This window comes from Gavialis gangeticus, unplaced genomic scaffold, assembly GCF_001723915.1.
Source record: "Gavialis gangeticus isolate Ggan-Ray unplaced genomic scaffold, GavGan_comp1, whole genome shotgun sequence".
Taxonomy (NCBI): domain Eukaryota; kingdom Metazoa; phylum Chordata; order Crocodylia; family Gavialidae; genus Gavialis; species Gavialis gangeticus.
The window spans coordinates 54,014,632-54,033,346 of NW_017729025.1; the positions used below are offsets into that span (position 1 = coordinate 54,014,632).

Here is an 18,715-nt window from a genome sequence, read left to right on the forward strand (position 1 = left end):
GGGGGGGGGGGGGGGGGGAGTGTTCAAATACTCCCCCCATTTTGGTACCCCTTCTTTAGGCAGTATCCAGGCCTCATGCCACACTTACCCACCTTGTGTTACAGTGTTATTACTCAGTGAGCAACCACTATACTCCTGGTACTTTCCAAACATAGAGGAGAACAGTCCCTATCCTGAAGAGTATACAATCTTGCATATCCAAAATCACTAAGTAGCTGAAGAAACTTATGATATAAAGCAGAGACATGATGATGAAATGATGTTCGGAGATTATTAGCTACATGCTTGCTATTGTTGTAAATTAAACACACTAAGCTTCTCTCTTTCTCTTTGTTTTCTCAGCCACCTGTCCACTCACTCTGCACAACAATGTCCAGATTCAGTTTCAGGGCCTTGACTTTACTTTTTCCAAGGACTCAGCCCTTTGCCACAACAGAACAAGGCTGGCCACCTCAGTCTTCCCTGACCATTCCTCCACTACCATCAGCACTTCTCAAGCTCCTAGTTTAAATGATTCCATATCCCTCCCCCTCCCCTGCTGGAATTAGATTAGGAGCTTGAGAAATGCTGATGGTAGCAGAGGAACGGTCAGGTCAGACTGAAGCAACTGCTTGCAAAGGTACCTTTGTCCTGTGAAATGAAGGACAGAATTTACTGGAGGAAGGGCAGGCTGAGATCACAGAGGTCAGTGGTGGAAAACTAAGTATTTTATTGTGCTGAACATAATCTTACAAGAGAGGGTACAGGGCTACTGGGCTGAGTATCTTAATGCTACTAAACTTGGAGACAGATCACATGCTGAATTAGTATAATTGTTGCCCTTATAGCATCTGTGCTTTAATGCACAGGGAATTGTGAGAGAATAAGTATGATCAGTCTTACCTCTACTTAATGATTTTTGTGTATGGGAATTTTGCATGTGTGCCATGGCAGGAAGTGTGACTGTGTGGATTGTGCATCAAACCCCATCATGCCTTTACCTGCACATCTGAGAGGGGCCCAAGATTTGTCAGTGATGCAGTAATTCCCCAAACATCCAAAAGAGCGTATCTTCTGACTCTACTAATTTTGCAAGGTATTATCTGTTTCTCAGTAACAATATTTACAAAGCTTCCAGTACTGTTTGATGAATGTTTAAACCTGTTTGTCATGTTAAGGACATACGTACATCAGCAATGTTAGACCTGTTATGGATTTCCTTCCATTCCTCTCTTTCTAGGATATATTTTTCCTTGCAACCCATATTTATTTTAATTATTTGGGCAGCATTAACTAGGGTTTCTCCTCTCTTCAATCCTTTCTTTAGGGTCCCTGAATCAAGGCTATTGAGAGAAAGCTGATGGTCTGCACAGTTCTTCATTCAGACCTTGATCATGCCGCACCAGAACAGGGACAAGAGCAGCATATAATGCAGGGGTGGGCAAAATCCAGCCCGCAGGCCGGATCCGGCCCGCCAAGCCGCTTCTGTTGGCTGGTGCAGACCCGGCCGGGCTCACCCCGTCCCCAGCAGCACGTGGGAAGCTGGCTTCGGCCGCATGCTGCTGGGGAGGGAGGGGCCCAGCTGGGTCTGCACCGGCCAAGAAAGGCGACATGCAGCTGAAGTCGGCTTCTCACATGCTCCTGGGGAGGGAGGGGCCCGGCCGGGTCTGCACCGGCCAGCAGAAGCGGCAGCGGAGCTGTTTGCTGCTCAGGACTGACCGGTGCAGGTAGCGAGAAAGTGCAGCTGAGCCCCTGCCGCTCCGGCCGGGCTCGTCCCATCCCGAGCGGCACACGGCTCCACCGCCACTTCTGCGGGCTGGTGCAGACCTGGCCGGGTTCCTCCCGTCCCCAGCAGCACGTGGGAAGCCGACTTCAGCTGCATGCCGCTTCTTCTGACCGGTGCAGACTCGGCTGGGTCTTTCCCATCCGGAGCAGCATGTGGCTGAAGCCAGCTTCTCACGTGCTGCAGGGGACGGGGCGAGCCCGACTTGATTGGCACTGGCCAGCAGAAGCAGCGGCGGAGCCTCCTCCTTTCGGGACCAGCTGGCACAGGTAGGGGGACGTTCTGGGGGAGGTCTGATGCTCCTGAAACACCACTGCTGCTGCAGGATGTTAGAGGGGTCACAACCCCTTGCTACGTGGTAAGTTGGGCAAGGGGAGGGACTTCTGGCGACAAAGGTCAGTGGTCAGGGGGCGGGACTTGTGGTCCCAAGATGGCGACCGGGGTGGGGTATCTGAAGGGGCGGGGCTACCCGTGCAGCCCTCGACAACTCGCCAAAACTCATCAAGCGGACCTCCGCCCGAAATAGTTGACCGCCCCGATATAATGTCACCCAACTTGTGCCTGAAAACCCTCCCCCTTCCTGTGTGGGAATAAATTCAGGACTCAGCCTGTGAAACAAGATACACTGTACAGGGCCTCCCATTGGACTATTCTCTCCTAGCCAACAGGACCATATCACCGCATTCACAAATCTGGCCTGGATGAGTAAGCAAGAGTAAACTTTAATTTTTAGATCCAATATTTCTGACTATCAACCCCTCCTAGATCCTTTACTGCCTCAAGCCAAGGTTCACTTCATCTTATCTTTCTTCCAGCACTTCTCCTTTTATCTTTAACGAGCTGATCTGTCTCCTGGCTTCTCCCTAGGGCTCTTCCTTCTCCTCTTCTTTAGGCTTCTGCTCTTTTAAATAACTAATTTAAAAGGGGAAGGAAGAAATAACTGTGATATAAAGATAGTATAACAAACCTCTCTCCTTCTCTCTAATGACTCAGAGTTGGTATGAGGGCCAGGAAGAAACTCTTGAGAAGGGAACATCCTATACTAAAAAGATCATAACTCCCCTGGCCCTACTTCTCTCATGTATAGATGTGAGAGTAACACTTATGGCACAGGCGATAGCAGTGATGCAGACCCAGCCAGGTAAAGAATGAAACCTCTTTTCTCATTGGTGTCCATCAGCTCAATAACAGCAACAGGGCCAGATTAACCCTTTCCACTCATTAATTCTTCATGGTCTAATAGTTACCAAGGTAATTCAACTACAACTTCTCAGTTTATGTCTATATCACCCAAGATTCGCAGGTGGTCTCCCCTACAAAGACTAGCAAGACTTGGAAATTCTTAGCTTCCAACAACAGACAAGAGCAGACGCATTCAGTCCAGCATGGCCAAAAGCCGAGGGATAGATTAATATTTGAAAAATAGATCCATTCACTTGAGACTTCAACTCTAGGCTTCCACATGGAATATTTTAAATCCATGGAAGTCTGAGAGATGGGAGTATTCGAGGAAAATTATCAGGGTTTTCAGCTCATAACTCGCATATAAAACCCAACTGCAAATCTAGGAGCAATTCTTTTTCCTTTGATATGTGACTTGTCCTGTAACTCCTAACAGCTTTGTCTGTTTAGTTTAATTGCTTTTCACTTCCACATTACTACTATAGGACTCCAGTGAAAGTGTTTTGCTGCTGTGAGATGCATGCTCCCAGAAGTATCTTGTGGCGGGGGAAGAGAAAAATACAGACTTTCTGGCCAGACGCAGGAAGGCTCCTGAACCTATTACAGGTAACCTCAGCTGCAGGCTACTCAGAAAGGTAGTTTGTATTCATATTACAGAGTCAGATGGCTCCTACAGTCACAAAACCCAAGTGTTCTGGTCCTGTCATCACATGCTAAACTAGGATAGGTTCATTGATACAAACTGAGCCAAATAAAGTAAAAACAGGATGAAGGTGGAAGGAGGCACTTCCCTCACCTGTAGTCCACCACCCCTGTCCGATTCCCATCCAACTTCTGCACCAGCTCCCTAATCTGGGCTCGATCAAGGAGGATGCTTGATTGCTGTGAAAAGATTTGAGAAAGGAAATTTGTGGTCATCACCACCCTGTGGCTGGCTGGGGCTGTGACATGAGTAGTTCTAGAAATCCTGGAAATGGCACAGAGGTTACCTTTTACCAAGCTGTATGAGAGCTGTTCACAGTTTAATCACTAGGCAAGTGACCTGGAGTACCTGCAAAGGGATGGAAGAATTTCACAGAATAACAGAATCTGCCCTATTAAATGGAATTATTTGGACACCCATTGCTTGCAAGGTTATCCACAAGTTAAGGTGCTGATATGTTCACAGGTCCCTGTTGAACCAGTCACCAGAGTTATGGTCAAAACTCAAGTGGCTCTTCTCTGTCCTATAGCACCAAGGAGGAGTCATCTGTTAGGATCCAACAGACATACCCCCACACAACCAGTTTCCTTTCATCTTCTATATTTCTCTTAAATACCTAGGAGAAGCAGGGGTGGGAAGGGGAGGAGTTGACCTGGATTTGCATGCTTACCAGGTTATTCCAAAGTAGATCTGCAGGTTTTTGCGCCGTCCACAGCAGATACCTGGTTGCTTGGTATTTCCTTTGGGTTCCATTCAAGGGTTAGTTTTTCTCATGGTACATGTTGATGTAACCTGGTGCTCTGAGCTTCCACGCAGTGGGCGTGTCTACACGTTGCCCCACATCACCATAGCAACTCATTACATCACTGTATGGCGCGCTGTGGTGATGTAGTGATCAAGTGAGTCAACACATGATTGGGAGCTACTTTGCCATAGTGGTGCGCTCCCCAGTTTTAGCACACTGCTATGGCAAAGTAGCAGTGAAACCTAACCATGTGCCACATATATGACACAGTATAGGTGGTTACTGCACCATGCCTTCCAAAAGGAAGTACTAAAACATGGTGCCGTAGCAACATCACTGTACAGTGATGTGTAGATGTGCCCAGTAGGACTCAAGGGGTGCATTTACATGTGCAAATGCTGCTTGATGGGTTTACTCCAAATTTACTCTGGAGTAAACCCATCCTGGGCAAGCATCTCCCATTTGGGAGCAGATTTGCTGCTCCTGGCAGCAGTCTGCTCCTACTCACTCTGGTGCTGTACCAGCCCCCTGCAGCAGTCAGGAGGAGCTCTAGGCTCCCCCTGGGTGCTAGCTCAGGGTCTGGCAGGGAGCTAACAGCAGAGAGCTGTCTCCTAGTGGGGGCTGAGAGATTGCTCCCTGCTCTAGGGAGCTGCCTGCTGTTGGGGCAGGCTCCTGGCCCTAGTTCCCTGATCAGGGGCTGGGGGCTTGGAAAGAGCTGCAAGGCAGGCAGGTCTCAGCTCCCTGGTCCGATCCACCAGTGGGGCAGCTAGCAGTGAGCCCCTGGCTGGGTGGTGGGGCTTACTGCTACCTGCTTCACCAGTGGATAGGGCCAGGGGGCTGGAACCTGCCTCACCTGCAGCTCTTTCCAAGCTCCCCGCCCCTGATTGGGGAACCAGGGCCAGGAGACTGCCCCAACATCAGGCAGCTCCCTGGGACCTGCTGGGACCTGCCTCTCCCTCACAGCTCTTTCCAAGCCCCATGCCATGACTGCCTGATCAAGACACAGGGCCGAGAAAGAGCTGCAGGGTTGGGACCTGCTCCTGTCCAGGACAGTTCCCAACCAACCCTGGGCTGTGTGGGGAAGTCTGCACGTGCTCCAGGTTGCCTTTGCAGACTTCCCTATGCAACCTGGAGTTGGCTGGGAACTGTTCTGGTCTGGGGCAGGTCCCAGCCAATTCCAGGCTGGGTGGGGAACTGTCTCCATGCAGGGAGCTCCCTGTCCCTGCTCCACAATTGCAGAGTGGGGGCTGGGAGATTGCGATTGTGGAGCTGGGCCAGGGAGCAATTACAGAGCAGGGGCAGGGGACAGTCTCCCAGCTCCCACCCCACAATTCCAATCACAGAGCGGGGGCAGGAAACAATTTCCCAGCTTCTGCTCTGCGATCTTGAAGCATGGGGCTGGGAGTGCCCTACTGGTGGGGCATGGAAACATAGTCCCTGCCCAGGCTCTGGTGGCAGAGTCGACCCTGGGAGCAAACAGCTTCTAGGGGCAGAGAGCAATCTTATGCTTCCCCTGCACATGCCTTACTGCACGTTAATTACTTGGCAGTTAATTTGGTACTTGCATTTGCAGGTAGCAGATTAACTGCCTAGTAGAGCAAATTACTGCACAGTAAGGGTCTGCATGTGTAGACAATGATGCTTACTATGCAGTAATTTGTTCTACCGCACAGTAAATCATCTCATGTCGACATGCCCAGCCAGTACCAGATGGGGTCATCAGTAGTGGGAGCCTCCTCATAGCAATACCCTACCTGGGAAGCATTACAGGACACTCTTTCTGAAGCTCACCTGCATCATGGCTTTCCGGAACTCTGCCACTGGGATCTTCATGCTTCCGTCTTTGTCCATGGTCCTAAAGAAATCCAGAAGTCGCAGCTTGCGCTCATTCAAGTAGTTCTGAGAAGCAGAGAAACAGATAAAACAAAATTGCAACCATGTACTGAAATAGTGCAACTTTCGCCTCCATTTCCCAGGCTTGTCCCTGGTGGTCTGTCTAGGTACCTCTATGGCACTTACCAGAGTGGTGCCTAAGAACTAAAATCAATGCACTGTGCTGATATTCAGGCAAAATTTCTCTTTGCTCAAGTTTATCCCACTCCTGTTAGTTAGACTCAATTGGAAGAGCTCTAAACAATGCTTCTACCTCACATTTTTTCCTTCACATGCTTGTACATTTTGAGCCCATGCAAGCCATCATCCTTTGACCAAACTGTATATGCTCAGTTCTTTGGATCTTTCTTTTTAGTCCAGTCTCTCACTTAAGATGTCTCATCATTTTTGTGGCTTTTCCCTAACTTCCTTTTGTTGTGTCAGTGTATGTCTACAGAACAGTCACTTTTGTGACTGCAGCTCCCAGAGGCCTGTCCTACCTAACCTGTGTTGCCACAGCAGCCCAAAGCTAACCACCCAGTTATTTAGTCAGATTCATACCAAGCCACAAATATAGCATTGCAAAGGCCACTGGCTAGTACTTTGCTAAGCAGCATGGGAATGCCATCAGGTTGGTTGGAGCTTAAAAGAGTTGTATTGCCAAGTCTGATTTCCTGGCTGCCTGGTTCCAACAAGGGGAATGGTGCCATCTGCTGTTATTAGTAGAAATTACAGGCTTTGGAAATAACTGAGTAGTTGATGCTTCAGGTAACACCAGTATTTGCTGATAATATGTATAATGGAATTTTTACAGGGAACATTTCAACTTGAAGATAGATCTGGGCTGACAACCATGAGTTGTATGGAAGTTAACTAGAGTTGTAGGTTTTGTGATGCTGAACATCGATTCATAAGTTGCTGAACTGAGATCCATCAACTTGTTTCATACAGCTCAACAAACATCACTCTGATTGAAATGGCAGGTGGTACTCTCAAGAGAATATAGCATAGAACTGGAAAACAGGAGAGCGGGGTGATATTCCCACTTCTTCAGTTGGCTGGTTGAAAATGGGCATATCACTTAGCATCTTTTTATCTCAGTTTCCTCATATGTAACATAGAGTGAATAATGACCTACTTTTACAAAATGCCTTGATCTTTGGATGAAAGATGTAATATTATACAAAGGCACAGAAATAGTCTTGCTACTAATGACTTTTAATCACTAGTTACCTGAAAGAGATTCAAACCATCAACCTGGATGTTAAGAAAAAATATTTCTGTACACCATTTGAAATTTCTAATCCTCAGATGATATTTTTTCCCCCAAAATGAGAGGGATTTGTTGATATTGAATATTCCATTTTTCGACAAGACAGACGGAGATTGTATGCTCCCTTCAAGAGAGCGCTGAATTTTCTGTTCAAAAGAGAATTCACCTCCCTTTGCAGTACCTTGGAGCATACATACTGACTCCCAAGTAAGGACCCAAAGTGAACTGCTCACCTGAATCAGCTTCATTGGGTCTGGGCGCTGTTCTGGCTTTTTGGAGATATAGCCTCCTACCCCACCATAGATGACATCTAGCTCAGGGTGCCCCTGACATACTGCATCCAGCAGGTTGAGGAAGTTTTCATTCACCAGTACATTCTAAGGCAGGGAATAAAGGACACTGCATCAGTGCAGGCACCCAGCCCATCTAGACCCTTTTCTGAAAGCAAGTACTGTCCTGTAATAATGTACCCCATCTCATGTCAATATTAACCAGTCTCTCCTAAGCTTCTCCCTTATTTTCTCTTGTCCTAACACTTTACTTTAGTGGGTCCCACTGCAGGTCTCAAGAGTCTTCAGTACTTCAGTCTGAGCATACATTTTCTTGCCTTTTTCTCAACTCCCACCATATTTTTGCTCATTTAAACCAAGCCACAATCAAATTTATTTCACACAGGACAAATGTGTGATAAGCTACAGTACAGTTGCCTCCTTGCTGGGCTATTCAGTCACCAGGAGAGACTTAAGACATCTCCTTTTCCACTTGGTTAATAAATGTACCTTGCTCGTTTTGGCATGGCTTTCTGTAGAAGAGAACATCTTAAAACCATTCTGTAAATACTGTGAGAAGGGTTGCTATCTCCAATAATGTGAACCACTGAAGATAGTCAAGAAAATCTAGGAAATGTCTGAATTTCTACCTGACACCTAACACGGTCAGAACTTTTTTGTAAAACTCTGCTTCATTGTATAGTGCTATGGAAAGTTTCCAGATGCACAACTCCTGAAGACTAATAAGAGTATATCTCTATCACATACCCAATGCATCCAGCAGTGACTCTCCCAAGTCACATCCTATCTGCTTTGTGAAATGCATTAGTGAAACTATGGTGCCCCACCTCTTTCCTTGGGGACTCCCCCACAGTGGCTTCACCGATGACTTTTAGGTTTGGTGCCTGCAAGTGGGAGAGGTGGGTGGGGTATACTCAAGGGGCTTCCTGCCTCGGACCTGCTGGGGATGTGCTATAGGCTGCCTGGAGAGAGTGGTGTTTGGAGGGGCTGAGCACCTACAGCTGTTATCAGTTTGAAATGGAGTTGCGGGGGGATGACGATGACACTCACCACTTTTGAAAATCAAGCAGAAGCCCTTTGTCCCCAGGGTAGATACAGTGTGGACAGTGATAAGACAATATTCTGGTTTATATTGTTTTTTGTTCATATTGTTTTGTGTTGTTACCTATAGACCATCTCCTTTTATATCAGTATTGATACAAAAAGTATTATTTAACAGAATTATTCTAGTTTACTCTGTTGGGTTATTACAAGCTTGCTTTTTCCATTACTGACATTTCAAAGAGATACTTACAATTCTATTCATACACTTGATACCTGGAGAAAATATGATTGCTCAAATGCTTGTGTTAGTTGCTTATTTAATTATCTGAAATGTCAAGCTAGTTAAGGAAGTGCTTGAAGGCCTCTGCTTTCTATCAGCATGACAGGTTTCCAAAGTGTTGTGGAAGATGAAACCATATTGATTATCCAAGATATGGTTATTGGTTACAAGGATTTTGAAACACAGTTTTATAACTTCTACTTTGCTTAAGCATTTTATATTGTTTTCCTTTACACTGTATTTTGTGACCTGTACGTGTGGTAGCTTGAGATTCATGCCTGCATAAAATCTTTGAAAAGAGTCTTTAATTGCCAGTTGTAAATTCTATAAATAATAGATTATGTACAAGAATGTAGGGAGTAGTAATGCTTAGGATGTGTTGTCAGAAGCAATAAAAATGGACTGTTTGTACCCTTACTTTGCAATGAAAAAAGATTTTGGTTTTAAACTCGCATTTCTAGAAAACAAATGATAGGAAAACTTCTTTTATAGACATTCTGAAGTATTCATTCTTTAAGTGGTAAGAAGACTGTTTATGGGTGGAAAATACATGGAAAGCTTTTGATTATAAGTACATGTTTTTTCTTAAAAATGAAAACGTGGTTTTTTCTTAAATGCTTAAAATAGCATAAGATTATTTTGAGAGGTATATTTGCATATATCTGTATCTAAATGCTAGACTCACATAACAGCTTCAAAAAAAGAGAAGAAACTTCTCCAAAAACTATTCAGAAGAAAAGACAAAGGCTCCTTTTGTATTTAAACTTAAAGACTCTCTTTAAGAATTATTTCAGCTTCAGAAGACTTCTGAGAGATGAAAGACCTCATATATGAAATAAGGGTATTTGGATTCATTTGAAATTAAGTTTCTGCAAGAATTCCGCTAAGACTATATAAATAGTGAGATGAAATTAATCAAGGGATTAGGTTTTAATTTTCCTTATAACGATTTCAATTGGATCTTGAAATACTATTGCAATACAAAGTATTAACAATCTTTCCTGTTAAATACCAGGCTGTGTTGAATACATTTACACTATGTTCCCTGTTAAATACCAGGAATACACTATGTATTCCTGGAGAGAGGGCATTAGATAATCTTACCAAACAGAGAACAGTGGGATTTAATTTGGATTTAAGTATCTTAATATGCATTTATTGCTGGTCTCAAGACCACTTGTTGAACAGCAGCTTCCATGTAATATATTTGATAGGGTTTCCATGGTTTCATGGAGCTTAGTTAAGATTACTGACCTTTTATAAACAGCTTATATTAGCCATAATAACCCAAATCAGGAGTCACTCTTTAAACTGTTTTAGTTATCTGTAATATGGAATAAAATTACTTGGTAATCAGCACTACTTTTAAGTTTTACATACCAATCACTGTAGCATCTGAGCACATATTCTCCCAATATTGCCCTGAGGGGTACATCTGGGGGTGAGGAGCATTTTAGCCTCCAAGGCAAGTTACCTTTTTGTCCTCTTTTCTAAGACTGCAAACAAGTGGGCTAAGTAGAGCTAACTGTGATAATGATATTGATACTCTTGTTCAGGAGCTAGAGTGAGCTCTTATAACTTCCACACAGGCTTCAGAAGGGTTGTCATATAGAGGCTTGTCATTAATGGCCTGCAACTGAAACTGGTGGCAGACTTCAAAGAGTTCTACAAGGATTTGATTCTAGACTCCAGGCAGCTCCAAAAAGGTTCTAGTGTAGATGTTTTGGGACTCTTCCAAACCTAACACCATCTTACTGAGATGTTGATCTCTTCCATTCTGGATTTTGGGTTCTTCCTGATGGATGTGATCAACAAAAAAGCACCTTCTACTGTCAGGGGATTATTGGACATCTGTGGTGGAGGAGAAATAGGTAAGAATGAGGATGATTTCACACTTTGGCAATAAGTGTACAGTAACTACATATGTGTTCCTTGCTTCCCCAACCCCAGCCTGACCCAACTGCATTATCTTGTTCACCGGCTTTTCATCATTATTGTCCACCTCTGTTTCTATCCTAACTACAGGAATAATTTCACAGCCTGGGGTGACCAAGGTTTCTTACTCTCCTCACCTCTGGCCCAGCACAGAGCCCACGACCCTTCTACTTTCAACTCACACATCTCAGTTCTGGTATCACTGTGGCTCAAGATTTCTCATATTTCTTTCTTTCCCTCAGCAGTGCTCAGACTTTGACATACCTTCAGGATTCTAAGGTTTCCATTGACTTCCAGCCCTTTGCACAGCTTCTCAGCCCCTTCGTTGTTGATGTGGTTAGTGCTGATGTCCAGTTGGACCAGAACGTTATTTACTTTGAGAGCTTCCCCCAGGGCCAGAGCCCCCTCATTCCCAAAGCCGTTCCATGACAGGTCAAGTATCTTCAGTGTCCCGTTGACCTCCAGAGAGAGGAAAGAGATCACCGGTGGCATTATAGCCATTCCATGTCCAGCTGATGCATTCCTCTATTGCTCCCCTCATTACAGAGGCACTGAAATAGCTGGGACCTTAATGACACTGCCATTAACAGCTGTTTTGCTGTTTTTTACTTTCTGCTCATGTCAGTTCCCCAGTGCAGTGCAGTATCTCATGTCTGCCGGGACTCCCACAATAGCAGCATCCTTCAATGTGTGACCTAACAGTCAAGACCCCAATATGGCAAACTTTCCTAGCAGTGCTGGGATTGCATTTCTATGAGTTACCAGTGCCATTGATGTGAACTTTCTTGTAGTAGTGTTGGTGTCAGCTAAGACTGCACCTGCATAAGCTACCAAATCCAGCTTTGCCCCCAGTGCTGTCAGGCTCGTCTCTGTACTGCCCAATCATTGCCAATTGAGGCTTCCCAGTAAGGGCTTCCACTAAGTAGGGCCCTTCTTCCCACAGTGCCCTCTTGTTTACATATTAGTCTGGAAAGAGGTGATTATGAGAAGACTAGGTAGCACTCGTGAAGTAGCTCATTGCAAAGAGAGGTAATGGGCCCAAGCATCCTTCCATGAACCATTTCAGCCACTCCCTGTATCCTTCAAGGCAGACTTGGGCTCAGGAATGATTTGAGCATGTGGCCAGAGTGGGAATCTATGTCTCTGCCTGAGGAAGAGGGGTCTCTAAAGCAGTTAATTTAAAATTGACTAAAACTTGCCAAGTGAAAAGCCCTGATGAGGCACTGTTGCAGGAATGGGAGGGCCTTGCTAGGATATAAATTATAATCAGATGAGAGAATGTGGGGGGAGGGCATGTGTTGTTTCTCTGGTGCCTAGGTTTGAGTATTGTCTAAACCAAACTCTATTGCAAAATTAGAAGGGCCTGGTACATTTGCAAATTCAGAGCACTGATTGGCTAGTAAGGGAATGATATGATTTAAGAAAACTATTGGCAGAGCCAGGGCAGACCAATTCTTCAGCCAAAATGTGCCACTGTCCCAGGTTCAGCCTCCAGCTGGGGTGAGACATACCAGTTTCCAGGAAAGGGACTTACCCTGAGACCAGCACTCACTGCCATGGCTCCCTTCATTTGCAGGTGGTTCCAGCTCAGGTTTAGGAATTCTAGTGTTTCATTGTTAGCTGAGAAGGAGAAACTGAAATGTTAGTTGGCATTAAAAATAGAAATGCATTTTAAAAATGAGAGATTTAGGTTATTGTCAGAGTGGGGGGACATGAGAGAGACTCAAGTCTTCACTGTACGATATATATTATCTATAACACACACACAGCTAGATGTGCAAGATAAGCAAGAACACAGCGCATACACACATACACAAGAAGATCTGCACACTCCCCTGCTCACACATGTACATGCAGTCACTAACACAGACTTGCCCACATTTAAATGTGCATACAATTGTGAGCAAATTCTTTCATACAAATGGCTTATCTACTTCCCCAGACCCCAGAAAGCAAGAAACTTGTCACAGAGACTAGTTTGGATCTTAGAGGTTTTGGACCAATATTGCATCCCAAATAAGAGAAGGCAGCCTATTTCTAGCAATCAAGACAGGGAGATAAGTGGAGCCCAGGGGAAGAGAGCAAAGCTGAAGCTGTGTGGCTCAAAGAGATGGATGCTCCTTCGAAAGGGAGTGGGTGTTGCATTTTAAACTGCAACCCTGCTCCCAGTAGGGCAGAAACTTTCCCACTACTCTCCACCCATTTTATCCAGTGACTATTAAATGCAGGGTGCAGTGGTTCAGCTTCAAAAAGGGCAGCGCAGAATAGACTGGGTTAACCTGTGGGATGGTCGTTTGAGTGCTATGCTGGGAAATTAGAGGAGTGTGGGTTCAGTCTACCAATGGGTGAAGAGGAGGATAGGGCTCAGGCATGTGCCCTAGCCACTCAGCTACTGGAGCTAAAATGTTGGGGGCTGGCCATCCCTCCTGGTTCTTTTCCAGGATTTATGCCCAGTATAGATCCCTGGTTGGTCACATGGCTGCTTACCCAATGCACAGCCTAGTGCACATGCTCAGTACCGTGTGGTTGCATGCATCTCCACGCTGTATTGGTAATAGAATTGCAGATGTGTGTAAGTGCGAAAGACACTGCAGAGCCAGTTAGGTACGTGCTACAGAGACCCACAAAGGGTAATGGAATTCTGTCCTCTATGTTGCTTTTGGAATGAGAGGGGTGAAATCCTTCCTCCCACACCCAAAAACAAGACTTGTCCTCGCTACAGCTGATTTGCAAGCAAACAGAATGTCAAGCCAACAGTTGTGACATAATATGTGCAGTTGTGTTCAGCTGTACACGTGCCAGTGCCAATCCAGATGCAAAGCATGCCACCCAGTGGCAGCTTCCCTTAGGAGAGCAGGGTCAGCCTTTTTGGCAGGTGTGCCAAAATCGTCCCAGCACCCTCCTCAAGTGCCACTCTGATCTCTTTCCCCTACCCCTTCTGCTGCTCAGCTTTCTGCTCCCTGGCCTGTGCTCCCTGACCAAGTGTTGCTTTGTTTTCTGCTCCCCGTTCTATCTCCTGCTGTGTTGTCTGTCCCCTCCCCAATCTGCTGCGGGCCACGCACTGTCTGCCCTTACCACTTGGGGCATCCATTCTGCAGGTTGGTCACCCCTGCCTGAGGATAAGAGGGTGTGTGACTGTTGGCGAGCAAGGAGGCCTCTGCCAGCACTTGGTTCTTATGTTGTTATAATTCTCTGAGGATGGCAGTTTGGATCACAGCAGCTGTGAGGCTGCAAACTTTTTTTCAAAACTCTGTGACACCTCAGTTGACCTGGAAGGAAGAAAATCGATTTCCACAGGACAGCTGGGCTTGGACACAGCTTTTCCTGCTATGGGAAGATCCCTGCTTACCTTTAGACTGTGCTGTTCTGCACTATTAGCTGAGCCACAAGCGCAGCCCTTGCTGCCATCAGAGGACTAAATGTAAAGACCTGAGCTGATCACAACAGTAAATTCATGTTAATGGCAATGCTGATTCGGGGAAATTAAGAGGTTCATTCAATTAAAGAAAAGATTTCAGGGTAACTTGAAAGGAGTATCACATGGTTAAAAAATACATATTAGTTGCTGCCTAAGGGCCACTGTGAAATGGCTGAGAGACATGAACATTAGATGTGTAAAGGTCCTTCCTTGTAAACCATTAATAGCATCATAAATTGTTACAGCAGTAGGAGTTAAATTATTTAATTTGCTTTTCCTCATCAGAATCTTTTTCTCAGCCCAGATGTAATGGATACCTGTTTTTTTGGTTTGGGGGGTTATGAGGTTTGGATGGGATGCTGGCCATGGCCACATCACTCCCTCATGTGCTGTTGACTATAGCAGTTAGTGCACCTTAGCCATATTAACCTGAGGGGCTGCTAGGCTTGGGTGGGTCTTCATCTTTTTTTTGACCTCAAGGCTGTCACTTTCTTCTGGATTTCACAAGGCAAACAGTGAAGTTCACTTTAATTTAATTTCTAATCACTTTCCTTTTCTGGTTACCAAAGTTGCTTAAGAATTTGGCCCCTGAAACTGCATTTAAAAATGTTTAAAGTTTTAGTTGAAAAATAATAATGCACAGACCTCCCCCCCCATTCCTATGAGACTTTGTCTGTGTTTTAGGGCCACTGTTTCTGCTCTAACCTCCTGGCCTGGCTCTTCCTCTTTAAGCTGCCCACCCTCCTGGTTAGCTTGGTCCTTGATTATGGGTCATGTCCCATACTTGGGCTTTGGTATATTGGAAAATCTCTGTTCCAAGGAAGCTGTATAAGTCCTCCAGGGTGATAAGCACTTCAAGATGGGTCAGTGGGCCACCCAGGAGAGTTGAACCTGGATCCCAGTCCTTTGCATTGGTCATCAGGCCATACAACTTCTGCCTCTAGAATGTAGAGACAAGTGGTAGATTCAGTTTAGCAATGGCACTGACCCCTAATGCTCCCTGATGGCCCCTCATGGGGAGAGTGCCTAAGCTGTATGCAGCTGGCTCTGGGGAAGTAATGAGAGGGTTACCAAGCATCTGTCCTAGGTGCTCTCCTCCCTTCTCAGAGAACTCGTTGTGACTGAGGTCCAGTTCCTTCACTCGGTAATTGCCCTAGAGAGAGACATGGTGTAGAGACAATTAAGTCTTCCACCCCACCCTGTGGCAGGCAGCTTCCATATTAAGACCCCCTGGGAGAGGATGAAATCCAGAACTGCTGAATGTTCTAGCATGCTGTAGCTTATTAGCTTGGAGGCAGGCAGTTTTGTTTCCCATAACAAAGGTTTGTTGATCTTTTAGCACATAAAATGTTGATTTTTTTCTCATAAAAAAGAATAAACAGTGGCACTTCAGGCTGAGCACACTGCACTCCTGTAGCTCTGCTGGTGCACCTCTGTCCTGTGCGTTCTGCTATTACAGCCCTGCCCTACAAATCACCTCCCCCCGCCTGTCAATGTCCCACAGCCTTTCTGTCCTACAGTAAGTACTTCTTGTTACAGATTCAGATCCTGGGCCCCTCAGAGCAGAAACCTCCAGGCATACCAAACTGTGTACTGACTTCATGATAGGGCTAGACTGCAAATGGCACTAATATTTTCCCTTGTGATCTTCAGAATGATTGGAAGTCAGATCATGTAGTATCATAGGAAAGTAGGACTGGAAGAGACTTCACATGGTCATCTAGTCCAGCCCCCTGCTCAAGGCAGGATTATCCCTGACTAAGCCATCCCAGCCAAGCATCTAACCTGCTCTTGAAAACTTCCAAGGAGGAGATTCCACAGTTTCTCTATTTAGCCTGTTCCAATACTAGACCTCCCTCATGGTCAGAAAGGTCCTCTGTCTTTAGGACCCATTTTCTTCCATTTAGCATTACATCTATGAGCTCTTTTCTTTAAAAGATCTTTATGCCTGCTTTAGGATCACTTATTAGTTTACATCTGGAAAACATTATGTTTCTTGAAAGCTTTTCAACACCCAGATTCCCTTTTATAACCCCATTATGTACCCTAGTGAGTTCATCTCTCAGACAGATTCCAAAAGGCTGTCCTAAGAAGACATGAACATGGTGGCCACTTCTCCATGGCCTCTCAACCTGCCTCCTTTCTAAAGCGAGTAAGAAGCACTCATCATAATTCTGCTAGGACGTGCTGAGGGCAATCAAGCCGAGAAAGGAAGAGGTTTAAGATGGAGGTAGCACTAGCTACAGAAGGGACTGCAAGTGGCATTAGGTTACTCACCAGCAGTGCCTCAGCAAAGTATGGTGCGGTCTCCTCTCTAAAGTTATTTCCTGCAGAGGAGAAGAGCCTGTTAACAAAGTGCAGAGTTCTTTGGTACATTGCAGTGCATCCAAAACAGCCTTCTGGTTTGGCTGGACTGGCACCTCATTGCAATGCAGAACAAAGAGGGTTCTCATAGAACCTTGTGAAAATAGGGCTTGAGGGGCCTCAAGAGGCCATCCAGTCCAACCCTCCAAGTCAAGGCAGGATCATCTCTGTTTAAACCATCAGAAACGTATTTTTGTCTAACTTGCATTTATCTTACAGATTCCACAGCTTCTCTAGGGAATATGTTCTAGGCTTTAGGGCTTAATTGAGAGGTACTCTATTTCTCTTCTCTTTGACCACTTTACTAGCGTTGTCTCAGGCCCACAGGACACTAAAACATTGCCCAGATGAGGATCGTATCTAAATTGCTCAGAGGTGGCTGTAGTTAAAGTCACTATGTGTATACAAGGCCAGATTCTTATCTCAGTTACACCAATATAAATCTAACTTCAATACAGTTGCGGTGCATTTACACAGAGTACTTAATAGAGATCTAGAATGTGCTTTGTGGGGGGGAATTACTATAGAAATGTAAACTAGTACTTTATCATACACCTATCACCCCCTAGGAGAAAAGGAACCCACCTGAGAGCCGAATGGCCCGTAGACAGGAAATATTATCCATTAGCATCCGGCAGATGGCTTCAGCTCCTTCTGTGTCAAGGTGGTTATTGGAGATGTTCTGAAAATGAAGACTCCAACATATAAAAGGAAAACCCAAAGAGTCAACCTGCTTTTAATACTTTCTGTGTCTGGATGTGCAAGAGAGGCCAAGAAACTGCAAGAGCAGCTGTACTAGCAAGGCAGGGGTCATACCTAGTCAGTGATTAATATCAGAGTGTCCCTTCTTTTTTATATATATATTAATATGTGCAGCTCTAGAACCTTCCAAGCAAGAATGAAACTCGCAAGGCAAGAGTTCACAGAGTTCTAGATCTTGAATGAACTAGCAGAGTGGTGCTTAACCTGTTGGTCCCATAGGCCAGGTGAGTGGTGTGGAGCCTATCTGTGAGCTTGGAGGTCTGTGGGCTAGATCAGGCCCTGAGATCCAGCACTGCCTCCTCTGGCCCCCCACACACCGAGATTGGGTACTGGGGAGCCAACACTGCCCCCTCCAGATCCCTGCACACCAGGACTGGGTCCTGGTAGCCCAGTGCTGCTCTCACTTGGTCCAGTGTTCTGGGATTGGGTGCTGGATGCAGCATTCAAAGCCCAGGGCGCCCTATGGGTCTGGAAATTTGGCAGCAGGGGACCAGTGGCAACATTCTCCCGCTATCATTTCCAGACCCGTGGGGGACCCTGTGGGCCAAATGACATGGCACTAAGGGCTGGAGGTTGAGCCTCCTGAAGTAGCAGTTACTTTATCAAAGTACTTACTCTTTCCCTAATGCGAAGTTCACAGACTAACAAACTCCACTCTCTGTGCCCCAGTTTTGGGTACAGAAAACATTATAAAAACCATATCTCAAAAAGCTATTCATATTCTTCTCCTAATCCATTCAGAAAGACTTCTGCAAACCATGTCAGAGAATGAAAGTCACTGACCCAAACCACTTTCTATTGCCCAACCACAACGTGGAAGGTTCAGTTATGATGATTTATGTCTGCTAATTACCAAAATAATTAATTAGCCCCAAGGAGATCGCCAAAGGTTCACTAGTTGCAAGGTTTTGCTTTTCTATAACTTGTAATTTAAAAAAAGATTGGAATATGAATTTTAGTGAGTTATGATTGTAATTATTTAGAACTTGGGAACTAGTTAGTTTCTTTTTTGGCAAATCTTAATATATTCCAAGCGTTTGCCAGATATTTGAAATCCTGTTTGTAAGTGTAAGGAAGAATACAGT

General features: G+C 45.3%; 1 protein-coding gene across 1 annotated transcript in view; it reads right to left on the reverse strand.

Annotated features, from left to right (window-relative positions):
* Nucleotides 1-2,485: 2,485 nt before the first annotated feature.
* The window catches only part of LRRC74A (leucine rich repeat containing 74A), a 25,791-nt gene continuing 9,561 nt past the window's right edge, over nucleotides 2,486-18,715 (reverse strand). The window contains exons 4-13 of the mRNA XM_019518759.1: nucleotides 17,454-17,550; nucleotides 16,782-16,831; nucleotides 15,576-15,657; nucleotides 12,621-12,706; nucleotides 11,351-11,545; nucleotides 10,907-11,002; nucleotides 7,771-7,914; nucleotides 6,184-6,291; nucleotides 3,741-3,826; nucleotides 2,486-2,674 (exon numbers count right to left, since the gene is read on the reverse strand). Of these exons, the coding sequence (XP_019374304.1) occupies nucleotides 2,626-2,674; nucleotides 3,741-3,826; nucleotides 6,184-6,291; nucleotides 7,771-7,914; nucleotides 10,907-11,002; nucleotides 11,351-11,545; nucleotides 12,621-12,706; nucleotides 15,576-15,657; nucleotides 16,782-16,831; nucleotides 17,454-17,550 (993 nt within the window). The 3' untranslated portion in view covers nucleotides 2,486-2,625. The remainder of the gene's footprint in view (nucleotides 2,675-3,740; nucleotides 3,827-6,183; nucleotides 6,292-7,770; nucleotides 7,915-10,906; nucleotides 11,003-11,350; nucleotides 11,546-12,620; nucleotides 12,707-15,575; nucleotides 15,658-16,781; nucleotides 16,832-17,453; nucleotides 17,551-18,715) is intronic.